This window comes from Manis pentadactyla, chromosome 1 (genome assembly GCF_030020395.1).
Source record: "Manis pentadactyla isolate mManPen7 chromosome 1, mManPen7.hap1, whole genome shotgun sequence".
Lineage (NCBI taxonomy): Eukaryota > Metazoa > Chordata > Mammalia > Pholidota > Manidae > Manis > Manis pentadactyla.
In genome coordinates this window covers 234402380-234420556 of record NC_080019.1, presented here as the reverse complement: position 1 = coordinate 234420556, position 18177 = coordinate 234402380, and the positions used below count along the sequence as shown (strand labels likewise).

The 18177-nt window shown below is 59.1% G+C and overlaps 2 protein-coding genes across 5 annotated transcripts in view; both read right to left on the bottom strand.

Moving 5' to 3' along the window:
* Window positions 1–2378: 2378 nt before the first annotated feature.
* GRM2 (glutamate metabotropic receptor 2) lies at window positions 2379–12791 on the bottom strand. Of its 2 annotated transcripts, XM_036878341.2 has the most exons (6): window positions 12709–12791; window positions 10459–11041; window positions 7687–8524; window positions 5178–6253; window positions 3184–3361; window positions 2379–2968 (listed from the first exon to the last, which is right to left on the bottom strand). In XM_036878341.2, exons 2-6 carry the CDS (start codon window positions 10906–10908, stop codon window positions 2895–2897), a joined length of 2616 nt encoding a protein of 871 aa, XP_036734236.2. In that variant the 5' UTR covers window positions 10909–11041; window positions 12709–12791; the 3' UTR covers window positions 2379–2894. The 2 variants fall into 2 exon arrangements, with proteins under 2 accessions (XP_036734236.2, XP_036734237.2); XM_036878342.2 differs by lacking the exons at window positions 10459–11041; window positions 12709–12791 and adding an exon at window positions 9049–9762.
* Window positions 12792–15266: 2475 nt separating this feature from the next.
* The window catches only part of TEX264 (testis expressed 264, ER-phagy receptor), a 29245-nt gene continuing 26334 nt past the window's right edge, over window positions 15267–18177 (bottom strand). For all 3 annotated transcript variants that reach the window (XM_036877655.2, XM_036877658.2, XM_057487033.1), the window contains one exon: window positions 15267–15834. In XM_036877655.2, coding sequence (XP_036733550.1) covers window positions 15542–15834 — 293 coding nt within the window. In that variant the 3' untranslated portion in view covers window positions 15267–15541. The remainder of the gene's footprint in view (window positions 15835–18177) is intronic.

The window sequence follows — 18177 nt, the reverse complement described above, 5'->3', positions numbered from 1 at the left end:
CCTCCCCCGCCCCCTTACCTTCCTCCTTCCCCAGACCTAGCCCCTTCTCCGCCTGACAGACAGCCCCACCTTTACTGCTTAATGCCCTGTGGGCCCTGGGGGGTAGAATTTGTCATTTCCTTTCCTTTCTCTGCAGGAGGTCTGGGTGGGGACATTTTAAGAGGGTTTTAAGACCCTCAGTGGCACCTCCTCCATCGGGAGGGCTGAGAGCAGCCAGCTAGGGGGAGGAATGGAGAGGGAGCTCTGGCATGAATTTGGCTCTGGGACAATTTCCCCACAGGACTCAGGAACATAGAAGAGCTTGCATCTTATTCCTGGCTCCATGTCATCCCCTCAGCTCCATTTTCTGTAAGTCCCCAGCACCTTTGCACAATCAACCTCTTCCTGGACTACAGTGTTCTGTCAATAGGGTCTGCCTCTGCCCGTGCAAGCACCAAGGAGCAGGAGTGGCCTGCACCACCTACGCCCAAGCCCAGTTTGTGCAGGCACAGGTGGGAGGACTGAGGTCGGCCACAGAGGGGCCGGAACAAAGCCTGAGGGAGAAGCAACCAAGCCTGGGGAAACTCTGGCTCCCCAAGCACAGCACCTGGTGATTGTGCTGAAGGACAGTCAGTCACCCTGACGGGCGGCTCCCTAGGGTGGGAGAGAACCCCAAATGCTTGGTGTCTCTGCTGTCTCCAGAAAGAGCAGGGCTCTCTTTTCAGGACTCCAGGTCACATAAGTGGAGTCAGCCCAGCAGGAGCCCCCGAGTCCCCAGCCTGTTCCCAGGAAGAGAGATGGGGCATGGAGGGAGAGGACAGAGACATACACCCAGGCCCCTCAGAGGGACCAGCAGTGGAGAGGCCTAGCCCCGTGGCAGGAGGGTGGGCACTGAGGAACCGGGCTCCGCAACACTGAAGGGACGACCGGCCCTGGAGTCCTCACCCACCTCCTAGCCTCCTCCCTGGCCCCCAGGCCTCTGGGTCCTTTCTCCCAGGTGGGTGGGAGGGACAGAAGGAGATCTATCACTGAATACCCCTTGCACCATTTTAGCTATAAACTACTATGGTTACAATTATCACATTTTAAGGAAAATAACCAGAGCCATGAGGAGGGCTGTTTTCTTGGTACAAGGAGATCAAAGCCCAGTCTTGGCCTGTCTTAGGGGCAGGAGGGTAGGCACAAGCTCCCTGGGTCCACTGTAGCAGGAAGATCCAGAAAAGTCCACACCAGGAACAGAGCTGGCACTGCAGGTCCCGTGCAGTGCAGCACCCTAATGCCCAGCTGCTGGGGGCTGCACCCAGGCCTGGGTCATTCAGGACCAGGAACTGATCACAGACACCCCAACAGGGTTGCTAAAATTTGTGGTTTGAAAATACAGGAAGCCCAGCTAAATTTGAATGTCAGATAAATGACAAAAATGTTTAATGTTAAGTACATCCCAAATATTACATGGACCATACTTATACTAAAAAATTTCCTGTTCGTCTCACATTCAAATTTAACCAGGCATTCTGTATTTTACTTGGCCTCCCTACACTTCAAATACTGGCTGGACGGGAAAAGCCATTCCAAGTTTTCAGTTTTCATTTTTTAAAAAACTGATAACCCAGGTTTCCACAGCCTTCCAAGCCTGTCGATGCCAATGAGTTCACTTAAAAATCACAAGGCCCCAAAGCAGGGCCTGTGCATCTGCAATCCTGGCTGGGGCCCCCCAGAAGCTGCCGGGTTCTTCTGCTCCTGTTTGGGTTCGGCGCCCACTGCCCACAGGCCTCAGAGGCTGCGCGGCCAGGACTGTGCCTCTGCGCCCTCTGCTGGCCACCCCAACCCCAACCGCGGGGGACGCCCCGGGGAGGAGGCGGGCGCCCAAGGGTGGCGGGCCCCGGGGACTGGAGAAAGGCCCCTTCTCCCACTCATCAGCCCACATCAGATAGGCTCTCCGACCGCCCAGCCCTGACCTTCCTGCTTCATGCCTCCCTCCCCGCGAACTTGCTGGCTTTGAACCCACCCGGTGAACAGGCGACCTTCAGCTCTGACTCCTCTTGGTTCCTTCACTCCAAACGCTCAGCCTGGCTCTGTGCTGACTAACGGCCCCTCCAACTGCCAGACAGCCAGTGAAGAGAAGCTGACATTTCCAGGGGGCACAGCCAGCCATCCCTCCTGCCCCATCGCCCCACCATCCAGGTCCCCTGTGTCCATTTAAGCCTCCCGCCCAGTCCAGTAGCGCCTCGCCGGTCTGCGGCATTTCCTCTCGAGCGCCGGCAGCTTGTTCACTTTCTCTCCACCCACCAGGCAGGGCTCGGTCTGTCTTGGGGCCTCCAGGTCCTATCAGGGACACAGAGCAGTGGCAACAAGGACTGGAAAACTGAACGCTGGGAGGCTGTGGCAGGCAGGAGGGGCTTCCCTGGGTCAGGGGCAAAGAGTGATTTTTTAAATAAAGACTTTATTTGCAGATAATACAAAATAAACCACAGGACAAGCTACTGTGCAGGGGGGAGGGACAGCTCCCCCACCCACAATAACCCCCTCCCCATCCCAGAATAACTTACGTAAAAAATTTAAAAGGCCCTAGGAGGAGGGAGGGCAGGGCTGGAAGCACCTTGGCTGACTAGGGCTGGGGGCTGGGAGTCCTGGCTGCCCTGTTCCAGGGCAGAGTGACCCTGGCTTGCCCCTTCCCGAGTCCTGGCCAGCAAGGAGGGGTGCCGCTGCAAGGGCAGCTGGTGGCTGCTGCAGAGGCACCAGGCCAAGGACTCGGACATCTGGCTCTGAGGGTGGGAGTAAGTAGGGCGGAAAGCGGCTTTGGGGCGGCATGGGGTTGGCATTATTGCAGTGCTCCAGCCAGCTTCCTCGTGGCCCTGGATGCAGGTCGGCACCGGTTCCAGGGAGCAACCAGGGCAGACAGGAGTGTGGGGTCCTCAGAGCGATGATGTTGTTGAGTCCACGACTTCGCGGCCGTTGCAAACGGCGGGGACAAACTGGGAGCCAGACCCTAAGAAAAGGAAGTCGGAGGTCCTCCGCCCGCAGAGGGTGGACAGCAGGGCTGCAGGGGTTGCCTTCCCCCACCACCTGCCCTCTCCTGTCCAGCCTCACCAGGGCACTCAGCGCCCCCCAACCAGGAACGCAGCAACCTCGGGAGTGGCCCTGCATGGAGGAGCTGAGCCGTGAGAGGGGCAGGTGGGGAGGGCACCCAGGGTGGACGCTGACCTTGGCCGAGGCTGGAGCTGGCCCTGGTGGCAGTGCTGAAGCGGCTGGTGGGCGCACGGTGGCTCACCACGTTCTTCTGCGGCTGGAAGAGGATGATGTGCAGCTTGGGCGCAAACAGGCAGCCGAGCACCACGGAGCCGCTGAGGCTGACGGACACACACATGGTGGTGGTCTGCACCTGCACCGGGGGCCAGGAGTGAGTCAAGCCCAAGGCCCAGGCCCCAGGATCCCTGCCCGGGAGATGGGCCAGCAGTGGGAGACAGGAGGCAACTGGCACCGGGCCGGCGAGCCCCACAGGGGCTCTAGGAATGGCGGGCTGGGCCCAGCGTCTGCGCCAGTGGGCTGTCTTCCCAGCGAGACCAAAGTGACTGCTGTGGGGGAACATGCAGGGGCGCGTGTAGCAGTGCATGCGTGTGGGTGTGTGCGGGCATGCCAGTGTGGGGCACCGACATGAATGTGTGTGCAGGGGGAAGCCCGTGTACACACGTGTGTGCACCTGCACACACCAATGTGCAGGTGTGGGAGCACCAGTGCGTGTGTGTGGGTGCTGGGTGTATGGACGGGGACAGGAGTCCTCGGCTGCCTGGGAGGGGCATGCAGATGGAGATCATATGCAAGTGCAGGTGTGTCTGAGTGAATCCCTCCCAGCCCTGGCCTCCCCCATCCAGGCAGGAGGCCCAGCAGGCGCAGGAGCAGCCAAGCCCAGCCGCCCCAGGCCCCAGCGCTGCCCACCATACCTCTGTCCTGGGGGAAAGGGCCTTTGCAGGGGCTCTGGTCTTGATTTTCCTGCTCCTTTAATTGTTAAGATTGTCAGTTCAGACCCTGCTCTACACAACCAAGCTGAGTGACCTTAGGATTGAACCTCCCTGAGTTTCCGTTTCTTCGTCTGTAAAATGGGGAGAGCCACGGAGTTTACTCCAGAGTCATGAGTCACCAAGATGACCCTCTTACCGTTCAGAGCACAGCTCGTCTGTCACGGCCTCAGAGGGGCCTTCCCTGACCACCCGATCTGAGGCAACCGCAGCCCCTTGAGGCTGAGGAGGCCCACCGAGACCCTCAGTGTCCATTGGAACTTTGCTTGGAAGCCACCAGGTAGGGCACAGCTCTCACCTGCTCCACCTTCCGTGCTCTACACCCAGGCCTCTTCCCCTCCGCTTCCCCTTTCCTGCCTGCCCAGGCCTCGGATCTCAATCCCAGAGCTCGGGGGGCTCCACTGCACACTTCGAGGTTCCCACGGCTTCAGCGTGGTGGCTCTGGAGCCCAAACGGAAAACGACAGTATTCCGTTTGGGCTTTCCACCTTCACCTCTGCCTACCTTTTCACCATTGGTACCCCCTCCCCAACTTGGGAAGTCAATGAGCAACCTCTGTTCTAATCAGCCTCCATCCTGGCTGCCCTCCCCCACCTTCACCGTTCTACCCAGACAATCCTGCCTGCCCTGCAGAGCCCAGGGCAAGGCTTCCTCCTCCAAGAAGCCCTCCCTGATTCTCTCCACACACACACATACGCACACACCCACCAGCACATAACACATGTCCCTCTTCTACACTTGCGCTGGGCCCCTCTGTCAGCCTAAACCAGTCAGCTGCATTTCCTGATGACTCTTTGCTCAATCCCCTCACCTACTAGCCCAGGAGCTCCCAAGAGCAGAGACCAGGTCTCCCCTTCTGCAGCCAGTCCCTCAGTGCAGCAGGACAGAGCCTGCGTGCAGGCAGACGTACTTCGGCACCCCCATTTCCTCTCAGGGTAGGGGATGACACGACACCCGAGTCTCAAAATCTCTTCTCAGCTGTAACTCCCCCACCTCCCTGGCCATTTGCCCAGGACCCACTCAGCCTTCCCACCCTCCCAGTTCTCACTGGGCCACCACAAGGTGTTTAGTCTGGGTGAGCACTGAACCTGGTGGAGCCTCAAAGTTATCAGGAGATGAAATGAGAAACCAGGACACAGAAGGTCCAGTGTCCCACCCCCAACCTCTGGAGCAGGTAGCTCACCCGGTAGTCACTGGAGGTGACATAGAAGATGGGCAGGAAGGCCAGCCAGATGATGCAGGTGGTGTACATGGTGAAGCCAATGAACTTGGCCTCGTTGAAGTTCTCGGGGCACTTACGGGTCTTGAAAGCATAGAGTGTGCAGAGTGCAATAAGGAGCACATTGTAGGCCAGTGAGCCCAGCATGCTTGCGTCTCGATGGTTGCAGCGCAATGTCACAACCTCCCGCCGCTCAGGGGCCGTCTCCTTGCCTGTGCCTGGTGCCTCCACCACCAGCCAGGCGGCCACGATGAGCAGCTGGCCCGAGATAAGCGCCAAGCAAATGGCCACCTGCGAGGCAGGACTGATGAAACGTGGCCGCTGGGCTCCCTCCCGGGCCCCCCCAAAGATGCGTGCTATGCGGTTGGTCTTGGTGAGCAGGGCTGAGTAGCAGACGGAGAAGGCGGTGCCCAGACCAAGGCGCCGTAAGGTGCACACGGCTGTGGACGGCTTGGCGATGAGGACAAAGGTCATGCAGTAGCAGAGGAAGACGCCACCCAGCAGGATATAGCAGAGCTCCCGGCCAGAGGCCTTGACCACTGGTGTGGCGTTGTGCCGCACGAACACACCCAGCACAAAGAGGGTGGCCAGGGCGCCTAGGCAGGCGATGGTGACGGGCCCCAGGGCCCAGGCATCACCCCAGCGGATGTACTCCTGGGGCAGCTCGAAGCAGCCGGTCAGGCTGGCGTTGGGCCAGTAGCCCAGGCCGCAGTCGGCACAGGTGAACTCATCCCGCCGGTACTCATAGGGCTGACAGGGGATGCAGAGCCAGCAGCACACTTCCCCAGGCTGAACGCTCTTCACCTCATTCTGGAGGCAGGGCTCGCTGCAGCGAGAGGTGGGCAGCGGCCCGGCTGAGGACGAGGCCCACGGGATGAGGGTGGTGTCCAGTGTCAGGCCTTCTGCCCAGTAGCCTACCTTCTGGTAGCGGTAGCGCCCGCTGCCTGCCCGCAGGTAGGTGAAGATGTTGTAGCGACCAATACCGTCCCCGAAGCGGTCAAAGCGGACCTCGTTGTGGGTGTCAGCTGGGCGGAAGGGGGCTGGGGTATGGGAGGGAAAGGAGGGTCGGCCCCTGTCGTGGCCTCAGCCTTCACCCTGACAGGTACCCAAACTCCAGAGCTGAGGCCACTCCTCGCCCTACCCATCTACCCCCAACACGAAAGCTGGCTGTACCCACAGCTGCTTCTCTGAAGAAGAGGATACCACAAGCCACAAGCCCAAGCCCCAAATGGAACCCCATCTTAAAGGCACCTGCTCAAACCTAACGCCCACCCTGGCCCCCAACCACACTCCCAAAGCCCAGCCTTAGACCTGGTCTCCAGCACCTTTCAGCCCAGACCGCAACCTTATCACAGCATGCACCACAGCCCTCTCCCCAAACTAACAGAGACCCCCAGTGTTAGACTCGGTCTCATTGCTCCTATCAATGGCTACCATGGCTCTAGCCCCTACTAGCCTCAATGCTGACCCAGCATGAGCTGAGCTCCCACCTCAGCAGTCCCCTGTACCCACAGATGCTCACCCGAGTGTGCTCAGCAGGTAGCTCGCAGACCACTGCCACTCCCTACCCCACCCATGCACCATGAACCTCACGCTTCCTGGCCAGGCTCAGGAGGCAGGACCCCTGTCATCCGGGTCCCCATGAGAAACCCAGGTCCAAGCCGGCAGATGGCACGCTTAAGGCCCCATAGTGGAGAGTGCAGCCTGGAGTAGCAGGCAGGCCCCATGGCCGCCAGCCTCTGCCTAGCCTCTAAGCCCTCAAAATCCAACTCAGCCCCACCATGATTGTACCCAGCCCAGTGGGCCAAATTTAGCCTTGCTTGAATGCCAACTAGGCAGGCCAGAGTTCACCCTAAGTCCTCCCCCACACTCCCACACTCAGAACAGCACCCTTACTGGAATCATTCATCTTAGCCCTGAGCCAGCACTCCAAGCTTTGCCAGCCCGGCCACCTTCCCCACTGTGGCCCCAGTGATTTCCTTAGGCATTCACTTTTCTTAAAGCTGGAATTTTATTAAAATAACTTTTGGTTGTAGAGCCTGTGACCACCTTGAGTAAAAAATCAAGATTAGGAATAGAAATTTCCCCAGAATATGGAGTATCATCCTGACACTCATTCTCAACACACCCTCATTCTGACTCTGACGTTTTCCTGACATGAAGGAGCTTGAGGCCTCCAGCCCTCCCCGCTGCATTGTAATAAAGAGGCAGGAGAGAGAGAGACAGGGCCAGGTCCAAGCAGGAACCAGAGCCCCTCAGAGGACCAAGCCAGACATCTCCCCTCTGGAAGGGCCTCAGAGAGTGGAATGTCAGGCCTGGCCCGGCTGGAGTCCTCCCTGCCTAGCCACCCTTGCCCTGGCTCTGATGCCAGCCCCCTGAGTGTGCCCCTCGCCAGCTGCAGACTATGTTATCCCTGCCAAGCACGGGCCCGGAAGGCCTGCTCTCTGCTACCCTCGAAGGCGAGCACCATTACCATCGAACTTGACATTGAGCACGAAGTCCTTGTAGAGGCGGCGCCCGCTGACAGGCTGCATTGCATCACAGAGGCTGGTGGTGTTGGGGCAGAGGGCCCGGCGCATGTTGTGCAGTGCATGGGCCATAGCATACACTGCATTCACCACAAACATGATCTTGGACTCCTGCTCAAAAGGCACAGCCCACAGCGAGTGGGCTGCACAGTCCCACTGCCGGAAGCTGCAGCGGAACCTCTGCTCCCAGAACTCACGGAACCAGGGGTTCCGGCTGTTGTTCCAGGGGTCCAGGCTCCGGAAGTAGGAGGCAAAATCACTGATAGGATAGGAGGCCAGCTCGATGGTGATGGCGCCTTCAGCAGCCCCCTCGCTGCCTGCCACCACACTCTCCAGGGCCCCCCAGCCATCGCTGGCCACCCAGGTGAAGCTGGCGTTGAGGCGCTGGGTGGCAGCGAGGAGCTCGCGGGCATCCTCAGACCGGGTGAACAGGACGGCCACGCGCGCACTGGGCTTCTGCAGCAGGGCTCGCACCACGCTCTCAAAAGCAGCACGGCTCATGGCACGGCCCACCTTCTCCGAGGTGGCCACGCAGATGTTACGGGCACGGGCCTCCAGCTCAAAGGCCTCAATGCCTGTCTCCCCGTAATCGCCCTCAGATGCCACTGTGGACACGTAGGTCCAGTTGAAGAAGCGGAGAATCTCGGCCATGGCCTTGGCTTGGAAGAAGTCAGGGGGCACCGTGCGGGCAAAGTAGTCATAGCGGGACTTGTCACTCAGCTTGGCACTGGTGGATGCATAGCTGATCTGTGGGATCTGAAACAGCCTCAGGAGGTTGGCTACCTGGCAAGGGATAGAAGGGTAAAGATCAGAGAGCAGGTCAAATGCTAAAGATGGGATCAAGGTGTTCATGTGGTCAGCCCTCAGCAATCCCTCTCCAAAAGACCTACATCCTGCCTTGCTGTCTGAGGCAGGGTGTTTTCTACCTCTTGCCAAGGGCTGGGAGAGAGAAGACTTAGGGTTGTGATGCCAGGGTCCCGAGCCCTGCCTGATCTACCGTCTACCTTCAGACGCATAGCAGTAGCAAATGCAGGGAGCCAAGGGAAGGCCCAAGTCCTGGGGCGGAGAGAGGCTGGCACTCAGCTGCAGAGGGAGGCATTAGGTAGTGTCCAGGTTGCTTGGGGCTCACTACATGTTTGGGGCAGGTAACCCTTCCCCAGAGTCAATCCTGACAGGATGATGGAGGAAGAAGAAAAAGGCTCCCCCAGGAAGGAAGACCCAGATCTGAAGGTCCCATGGCCCTGAGAGCCCAAGGGCTGGTCTCCAGTGGATGCCTGAGCCTGAAATGAACCAGGCTTGCTGCTTACCCTGACTAGTTGGCAGCGCATCTCCCACTCTCGGGTCCCTGGGGCCTGCCCCCAGGAGCGGGGTCCAGCCAAGGACCTGGTGGGACAGTGGGCAGCTGAGGGCAGGGCAAGGCCCTCAGGAGGGAGCTAGGTCCTAATCGGCACCTGGGAAACAGCTTTTACTCTGATGGCCTCAATGCCCTCTGCTCCTGCACTTCCAAAGCCTGTGCCCCTGGGCAAGTTAGCTAACTTCCCTGAGCCTCAGTTTCTCATTCCTGCCAACAAGGCTGCTGCACACATAAACGTGACAGTGCATGTGAGGTCACAGCATCTGAAATATGGAAGATGACCAGGATTCGGCAAGAGAGAGAGGTGCCATGGGGAGGGGTCAGGAACAGACAGGTGCAGCCTAGGGTTGGAGGGCTGGGCATTGCTTTGATCAGACAGGGTACAAGCAGCCAATGCTGAGGTGTGGCCCTGGCCCAGGAGGCAGGCAGCCTGGGGATGGAGGGGACAGGAGGGAAAGGAGCCGGCTACTACAGGCAAGTGCCTCATCCCAGTGCCAACTGTGCAGGGGTGCTGGGAAGGCACCTCAAGACCCCTGAAGATAGCAGCAGGTGGGAGGAGGACCCAGTTAGGGAGAGAGGACCCCACCTGGGCTAAAGCAGCAGGGTGCCCAGGGACACCTGCTGACCCCTTTCGGGTCCCTCACCTGCCCACCCCTCCAAGTCCTGCACCCTAGGGGACCCTTACCCCACTTCCACACAGTATACTTCTCTTCCTCCTGGGTCCCCCACCCGTTTCTCTTTTCTGGGCTGCTATCTTTCACCCCTTTCCAATGCATAGAGAGATTATCTGACAGGCTTAGAAGCCCTTGGCTGAGAGACCTAGGTTCATATCTCTACCTTGTGGACACCTTGACTTGTGGCCTGTCTCTCTCCAAGTCTCTGTTTCCTCATCTATAAAATGGGTTAATAATCATAGCAGCTAAGGTTGATTATGCCCTTATGACTTGCCAGGCCCTGGCCATAACCTTAAGAGTGCCAGGTGTTATATGTTCCATTTTATAGGGAGGAAACTGAGGCACAGAAGAGAGAAACAATGCCCAGAGTCACACAGTAAGAGGGAGAGCCAGAATTCAAACCTGGAGTTCTGACGCAAGAGGCCTGGCTACTAAGCATCTCAGGGCTGTTTAACATCAGGTGTGTGTAGGTGCATATGCATGTGTGTGTTGGAAGGGGATGTTTTCATGGCCCAGTCTCTAAAAATGGGCCCCCATTATTACTCTTCTGTAAAAACTACTCAAAGAAAACATGTAGTCCTTCTTCCAAAGGGACAAGCACGGCAGCCCAAAGCCCCTGCTCAAAAAGAACTCTGGGCCCCCACCTCTAGCCTCCCTCCCCAGCTCCCATCTGGGCAGCCCCCACATACCTGGATGGAGACGTCACTGTAGGAGCCACCGATGACACCTGTGATGGCAGCAGGAGCGTCACTGTGGGTGGCATAAGAGCCATCGGGGCAGATGTGGCGGGAGCCATCGGCACCTCGGCTGAGCGAGGCACGCACGAAGTCGAGTGCCTGCTCCAGGGCGTGTGTGTCCTTGGAGCAGCTGTCGAGTATGTGTGCACCCAGGCGCACGCCCGGCAGCAGGCGTGGGTCACGGTTGATGCGGTCCAGTGCAAAAAGCATGGCCTCCAGGCGCTGGATGCCACGATGCTCATTGATGGGACCGCACTCCTCTGCCAGGCTGCCCTTCTGGTGTACTGGGAACAGCCCACCCAGCACCAGGTCCCCCTCCAGGGTCAGCACTTTCTTTGCTGGACCCTCAGCTACAGCGCCCCACAACAGTAACAGTGCTAGGAGCCCAAGCAGGGACCCCATGGCCCCAGAGGGGTGGGACGGGCTCAGCAGACCTGGGCCTCCAGGGGACAAGGGCAGAAGCTGCAAAAGCAGAGAGGAGAAAATAGGAACCAGGAAAGAACAGACAGCAAGAGAGACGAGGAAGGCTCAGCTCCTGCAGAGACAGACAGACAGGGAGAAATGGAATCTTAGTGTGCTACCCCCCTGGCTCTGCCTCTCCCAAACCCCTTTCCCAGGGTCTCAGGAGCCAGAGCAAGTGATACCACTTAGTGATACCACTAAGTAGGCTGAGCAGCTCCCGGGACACACCTTATCCTGTCTCTCGGCCCTGCCCTGATCTGGGTCTGGAGACGGGCCCTGTATTGTGCCCATTTCAAACTCAGCAGAAAGCGGAGGCAGATAGTAGAGGTCCAGACAGAAGACAGCAGATGCCAGCCAACACCAATCCTACTGTGGGTTGAAGAGTATCCAAACCTTGCACAAAGCTCCCACGACCACAAGTTAACACCTTTCCAGCCAGGTCAGAGTTACAAACTTGGAGTCCAGTACCCAGCCTGTGTCTTGGATTTCCAAGAGAGGCTTTTGTTGGCTGAGAACCCATGAGGGAAGAGGGAAAGAATAGCCTATACAGACTAGTCTCCAACCCCTAGGGGGACGAGCCCAGATGAGTGCCCAAGGGCCTTAGCCTCTGGTTCTGAAAAGCCATCCCCACAGCCCCTGACTGAGGAAGTAACAGAGGCTCCAGGCCCTGGAAGTTATTAGCAAAGTAGAGCAGGAGGCCGTAAGGAGGGACACCAAAGTGGCACAGGTCTGTCTTAGTCCAACAAGGAAAGTAGCTGTGAGTGTATGTGTGTGTCCAGGGAGGGGTGGCAGCCACCTGGTCTCAATCTCAGCACAGGATCCAAGTGAGGCTTTAGGACACCTTAGCTCTACGTAGCATGCTATTTGTGACTCTGCCTCTGTTTTCAGCTCAAAACCGTGCAGAGAAAGCCACGATCACCAATCTCCCCATCCTCTGCCTCAGGGCCCTGTCCACCTGGCCTGGCCTTCCAAGCCCGCTCCCCCATACCCTCTCCGCACCCCATTATTTGTGCCCCAGCTGCCCTCCCAGACACCCACCTCACAGGCTCTCACAATCACGCAGGCTTGGGGAGGCTAGGAAAGGGAAGCTGAGGCTGAAGAAGGGTGGAGACTCATTTATAAGGACCCTGTGCCCTGGCCATAGACTGGACTCTTCACTCTGCCCCTCGGCTCCCCAGGGTTAACCGCTGGCTGGTGCTAGGGCAGGGGTACTGGGATCCTGTGGGTACCCTGAAAGAAGCAGCTCAGCCAGGCAAAAAGGAGAGGCAGGCAAGCACGGAGACCAACACAAATGGGGACAGAGACCCAGATAGGGGCCGAGGCCCAGACAGGTAAAGACCATGCGTCTCCAGCAGGGTCGGTGGAACCAAAGCTGGGCTGGGGGTCAGAACCCGGAAGGGAGACAGAACCCCGGAGGCAGGCAACCCTGGGGCCTGGGCCACAAATCCGGGCAGGGAGAGATCAGCCGACCGAGAAGCTGAGACAAAGAGAGGCACAGACAGAAAGACGGACCGAAGGACGGAGGGCGGGAGGAAGGAAGAGCACGGTGCAGGGCGAACGTTCTCTGGGGAAAGAAGGCGGGACGGCCAGCACTCTTCCCGCACCCCGGAGCTCCTGGCGAGCGCAGTCTGAACGCCCTGTCCCGTCCCAGACGCCCCAGAACTCGGGGCCCGCAGGACTCCGGGACGCGGGGTCAGGAGTGGTAAGGCTGGCTGCCGCGGCACCACGGACTTAGCCTACCTGGCGCGGAGAGCGCGCGGCGCCGGCGCGGGGTCCAGCTGCGCTCGCTCGCGGGCTGGCTCGCAGCTCTGCACTCCGCCAGCCGCCCCGCCGCTTTCAATCGCCGCCTGCCCCGCCCCCGGCCCCTCCTCCGTCCCTGCCCACTCCGGATCTCCGCTGCCCTCCGGCCTCCCCTAGCGAGCTACTCCGGCTCTGGCCCGCACCTCCGAATCCCGGTCCTCGCCGCCCAGAGCTGTCCGCCGTGTGGTGCTGAATCCCGTGCTCCGCTCTTCGCTGGAGCAGTGCCACTCGGCCCGCTTAGCCCCGAGGTCAGACATGCGTCCCAGAGAGCAGCGAGCAGGGGGCACGATCTACAGGCTGGGAAGGTCACTGAGCCCAGGAGGTGCACACAGTATGATGGGTTCCTGTCCGTGGGAGTGCAGGGGCTGGCCCTGGCGTCGCAGGGTACCAGTGGGGGATAGGAAAGGGGACACCTGAGAGAGAGGCAGAGGGCTTACTTAGCTGGTTGCAGCATCCATCCCAGTCCTCACATTCATTCTCCCCACCCAGGAGCTGCAACTCCGTCCACCTGCCAGGCCAGGGGCAGGGGCATGTCTTCAGCCCCATGTGAGTGCTGGGGCCTGAGTCACTAGGAGGAAGGGGCGGGGGTCAGAGGAAGATGGGACCTCCTTTTCCTTCCTGTAGATGACCTTTAAAACTGCTACCTTCCCCCTACACATCCAGCCCTGACCTCCCACCCCTTTCCACTAATCCCCACTCTCAATGTGCAATGGGTATTTATGGCAAAAAGATGTCACCCTGAGGTGGGGACTGCAGGGACAAGGTCGACCCTGAGGGACATGCTGGGGCTGGCAGGGGGGTCTGGGAGGGAGGAGGCTGGGGAAGAGGCTCCTGAAGCGCTGCTGCGTAGGAGGGAACAGGAGTTGGAGCCCGAGCAGAGGGAGGACAGCTCTGAGAAGCTGCTCTTGTCTCTTCCCTCCTGCAGCAGAATGGGGAAGGACGCCCCTGGGTTGGGGCAGTAGTGGATAAAAGCTGTAGTGCCAGACTGTGCCAGAGGATCCGGGGAGGGGGCCTGCACTGTCTGCCCGCAGCATGCACATACACTGCCAAGGGCCAAGGGGCGTGGCATCCCACATTCCCTGGCACTGCCCTTTCTTCCACAGGTGTCAGTAAAGGCAAGGCTATCTCAGACACAGGCTAGTGGGCACACGCCAGGCTCAGGTCCCTCTGACACACACACCTACATGTGCCTGTGGCAGTTGTGGGAGGGAGGGGGAGGGTAGTCACCAAGGAAGGACAGGCTTTTTCCCTGGGACAGAGACCAGAGGCCCCACTACACTGGAAAGAGCACAGCTGTAAAACAGATAAACACATCAACCCCACACACACACAAACTCCATCACTAATAGGGGGTGAAGTGGCAGAGCTATCAGACAAAGCTGGAGAGACATTCGCACTGTCTTCCAGGTCTGGCTGCTCTCACCCTCTCTGGTAGTTGAGCAACTGCTCCTTGGGGCAGATGAGCGATGGGCTGGACCCCAGAGCAGAGATGTTGACTGCAGCAGGGTGCTGAGGTGAGCAGAGCCACACAGCAACCCCAGCCTACCCAAGGCAGCCTCACAAGACACAGCACCATAAACATAGTGCCAGCCCGAGAAGCCCATTGCATAGCCCACAGCAAGAGGGCTTAACAGTCCTGCTGCAGCACAGCACATACAGTGATGCCCAGCAACGCAGCCGCAGCTCCCAGTTGTGCACGCAAGGCATATGCCCAGCCCTATGTACAGAACTATATGGGCGGACAGGGCCCCCCACTTAGCAGTACATGTAAACACAACCACACAAGCAGCTACACATGCAGAGCTGTAAGACAGCTCTACATACAGACGCAGTCACATACATACAGCCAAAGATGTGGACATGTCCACATATACAGCTGTACTCACAGACATACAGCTTTATGTGTAGATGCAGAGCTTTACATGTAAACACGCAACCACACACAGCTGTACAGACACATAGCCACATACAGATAGCAGTGCGTGGACAAAGCTCCCAGAGGGATGCCCCCAGCCAGCCAGCCTCACACCCCTGTAGGGCTAGTTCAGTTAAACACACAAAGCACAGCAACACATGCACAAAGCCACCAAGCGATCCACACAAATACAGCCACACCCATCCCAGGACAACCCGCTGCAGACCCGCAGGGATGGCCTTGCCAGCCGGCCGGCAGACACCAGCCTGAGCACAGGCACCACCAGACACAAAGGCTCCCTGGAAGCAGACAAAGGCGGTCTGTGAACCCCACTCCTGAGCCCCGGGAGCATGCCCTGCTCCACTGGTCCCACAGCAGCCTGGGGACCCTCTGGGGATGCTGCACCGGAGGGGCTGCTGTTGCCTGGGGCCACAGAGCGGGTAGTGGAGGGCCACCAACATCCCCTTCCTTCCCCCACCCCACGGTACCTGGCCACACTCCTTTCCTCAGACTGGGGTGCTCCTGCCCACTCCTGCCTATTGCAGGGTTCCCCAAGATGGAACAAACAAACGCACAGCTCAAATCCAGGTGAAACAAGAAAATCATTTGCTTTATTCTGGGCCCTGGAATCTCCAACGTGAACCTGAAAAGAGATGTAACGGCAGCAGCCCAGGGGTCTGGGTGCAGAAAACAGTCCCTGGCTCCCCTGGCCTTAGGAGCCATGAGGGCAGTGAGAAGGCATAGGCAGAGGCCCCGGGCAGGCGGTGGAGGTCAGGCCTTGAGACCCCTGGCCCCAGCTGGCCTGAGGTGAAGGCAGAAGAGGGCTGGAGAGTCCTTGGCAACTGAGCGTGGCCCCAGCTACTCCTCGTCCCTCTCAGGGGTACTGGGTTCCCGGGGCCACTTGGCAGCCCCCAGAGGCTCAGCTTCAGGGCTCAGCCGTGGCTCCCCCAGGGGTCCCTCACCCTCCAGGTCCAGCTCCTCAAAAGATGAGCAGCTAGCACCTGACTCGCTGTAGCTGTGCTCGCTGCGGGTGTCACCGTTGTCCCAGCCACGGCTGCTCACCCCAGGGGACAGTGTGGCAGCTGATGTCTCCCGGCTGCCAGGACCCACCTCCAGGCTTACAGAACTTGTGTCACTCATCGTGTCAGCTCCTGGGCCAGGAAGATGGAGCGCAGGTTAGCTTGGAGCCCCATCATTCCCCAGGGAGAGGACAGAGGCTCTACCCCCAGCAAATAACTCAGCATACACAGCATGCTCATGAATAATAAAGCTTCCGGCTCAAGAGGCTCATTCCAGCTGCCCTCTGCCCTCTGCCCTCTGCCACTACTGGGGCTGCTGACAGGGCAGAGGGAGGGAACAGGGAAGGAGGAAGAAGGACTGCTATACACTTCTCTCCCTGCCTGATAGCCTCAGCTCCCTGCACTCCCACAACGCATGCTGCACCCCTTAACAGTCCATTAAGGGCCACTCAGCCCTGAGGTGAGGAGCTGAGGGTAGAACAAAGAGATGCAAGCAGTGTCCCCTCCTCCACCCCCACTGCAGGCCTGCAGAGAGATTTGTCCATGGCCAGCTACAGACACTGCCCATAAAGCAAGAGGACAGAAGGACCAGGAGGCCACCCTCCTGCCCACATGCAGGGCTCCCCACAGAGCAGCCATATCCAGGAAGTCAGCTGGCCTCTGGCCCCTGCCTCTAGCCCACACTGAGCCCTGAGTTAAGGAGCCTGGGGCAGCAGTAGGATGGAGAAGCCGTGAGACACCCTCAGCCAGGCACATGGAAGGAGGGTGCTGGGATCAAGCATCTTAAGGGCTTTCTTCCCCTATGTCTGGGTAACCCAGAGGGGTCTTTGCCCCAACCACTAGTGGTTCCTGAGCCACGAAGCAGCAAAGGGGACCATGAGAGCACTCTGCTGGTGGCGGAGCACCCTGAGATGGGGCAGAGCTGGGCTGATGGTCCTTACCCCTTCCAGCCTGCTCCTCCAACCCCCAATATGTCCTCCACACACACAGCCCCTTCATCTGCCCTGCTCAGGAGCAAACTCCTCAATCCATTTCCCAGAGCAGAGCCACTGACAGCAGGTGGGAGTGGCAAGATCAGGCAACGAGCTCAGGCCCACTGTGTGTAGGAATCCAGACTGAGAGAAGGCAGACATGTCCCCCTTCCTATGTGAGCCGGAGGGGGATGGCTGTTGAACATCACAGGTGAGGTGTGGGCCAGCTTCTCCAGATCCTGTGTCCATGGTGATAAGAGCCCAGAGCCAGGCGCAGCTGGGGACTGCTTAGCATTTGGACTTAGCCTGGAACTTTCATTGAGCTCCAGCTGGGGAGAAGGTGGAGGTGGGAAGTCTTGGGGTCTGCTCCCTCAGTCCTGAGAAGATGCTCCTTGGGCCTACTGGCAGAGGTAAGGTGATCTCGGAAGTACCAGGCTACTGGCTCAGGGCCCTCTTCTTATGAGGCCCCAGGATGGAGGCATTCAAAAGTGAACAAGGACTGTGCCCTGAATTATGGGTGGTTCCCTCTGGTCCTGGAGCAGGACTCCAGCTCCCCATTCACTCCACAAATGACAATCAGGGCAGCAGGCCAGAAAGAAGAAAGAGAGGCAGAACTGGCCTGTTCTACCTGCCTGCCCACCCCATGGCTCTCTTGTGGCCTGGGTGTAAAAGCCTGCTTGCTTGCCAGCCAGCATCTCCCTACTCCCCCAGCTCCTAGGTTGGGGGTGTGATCGTCAGGCCGGGGCCCAGCATGTGAGATGGACAGCCCCTGGGGACACATGGACACATGTGGCAAAGGCGGGGAAGTGGTACCCCTCCAGCCCCACCAAGGCCTACATTAGAAGAAGTCCCAGAGTCCTGGGCTTGCATCCCAGGCAGGCCAGCACCTAAACGCCTAGTGCTACTGGGGTGGGAATGAAGCAGCCACCTTCACCCTAGTCCCTCCCTCCTCACTGCCCACAGCCAGTGCAAGATCAAATATTCATTGCCTCTCTGGAGCTAAATAATACATCAATGTAATAACAGGCACAAGGCAGCTAATCACCCCCTTTCACCTCCCAGCCCATGAGGGGGCCCTCACAGGGAGGCAGGCAGGGACAGGACAGGCCAAACCCTGGGTGGCCAGCTGCCTACCACGCACTGTTGTGCAAGTGGCATGTACCTGGCAGGCAGACACTCCGAGTCCGCCCCGGGTGCCAGGGTAGACCCTGTTGGAAGAGGGCAGACCTCTCAGCCCCCACACCAGGGAGTGGGCGGGCAGCTGGTGGGGCGGACAGGCCGAGGAGCTGGGGTGTGGGAGCTATGGCTGCAGCCAGCTGTGGTGGGTGCCTGGCAGTCCTTCAACACCCCTGGCAGGCAGTGTTTGGGAGGGAAGCCAGTGGGGTGGGTGAGGGAAGGGGCGCAGACAGCAGAAGGAGGTCGAAGGAAGGTCAAGGCACCCCCGCTTCCTGCCCTGGGGACTGCCTGAGACTGCTGACCTTGTGCCACGTCCTGTGTCACAGCA

Coding starts and splice junctions, on each gene's coding strand:
- GRM2 (XM_036878341.2), bottom strand. CDS start 10,908: ATGGGGTCCCTGCTTGGGCTCCTAGCACTGTTACTGTTGTGGGGCGCT. Junction 3,362..5,177: donor TCACCTCCAGTGACTACCGG/GTGAGCTACCTG, acceptor CCCCCGGTGCAG/GTGCAGACCACCACCATGTG. Junction 2,969..3,183: donor CAGCTCCAGCCTCGGCCAAG/GTCAGCGTCCAC, acceptor TCCTTTTCTTAG/GGTCTGGCTCCCAGTTTGTC.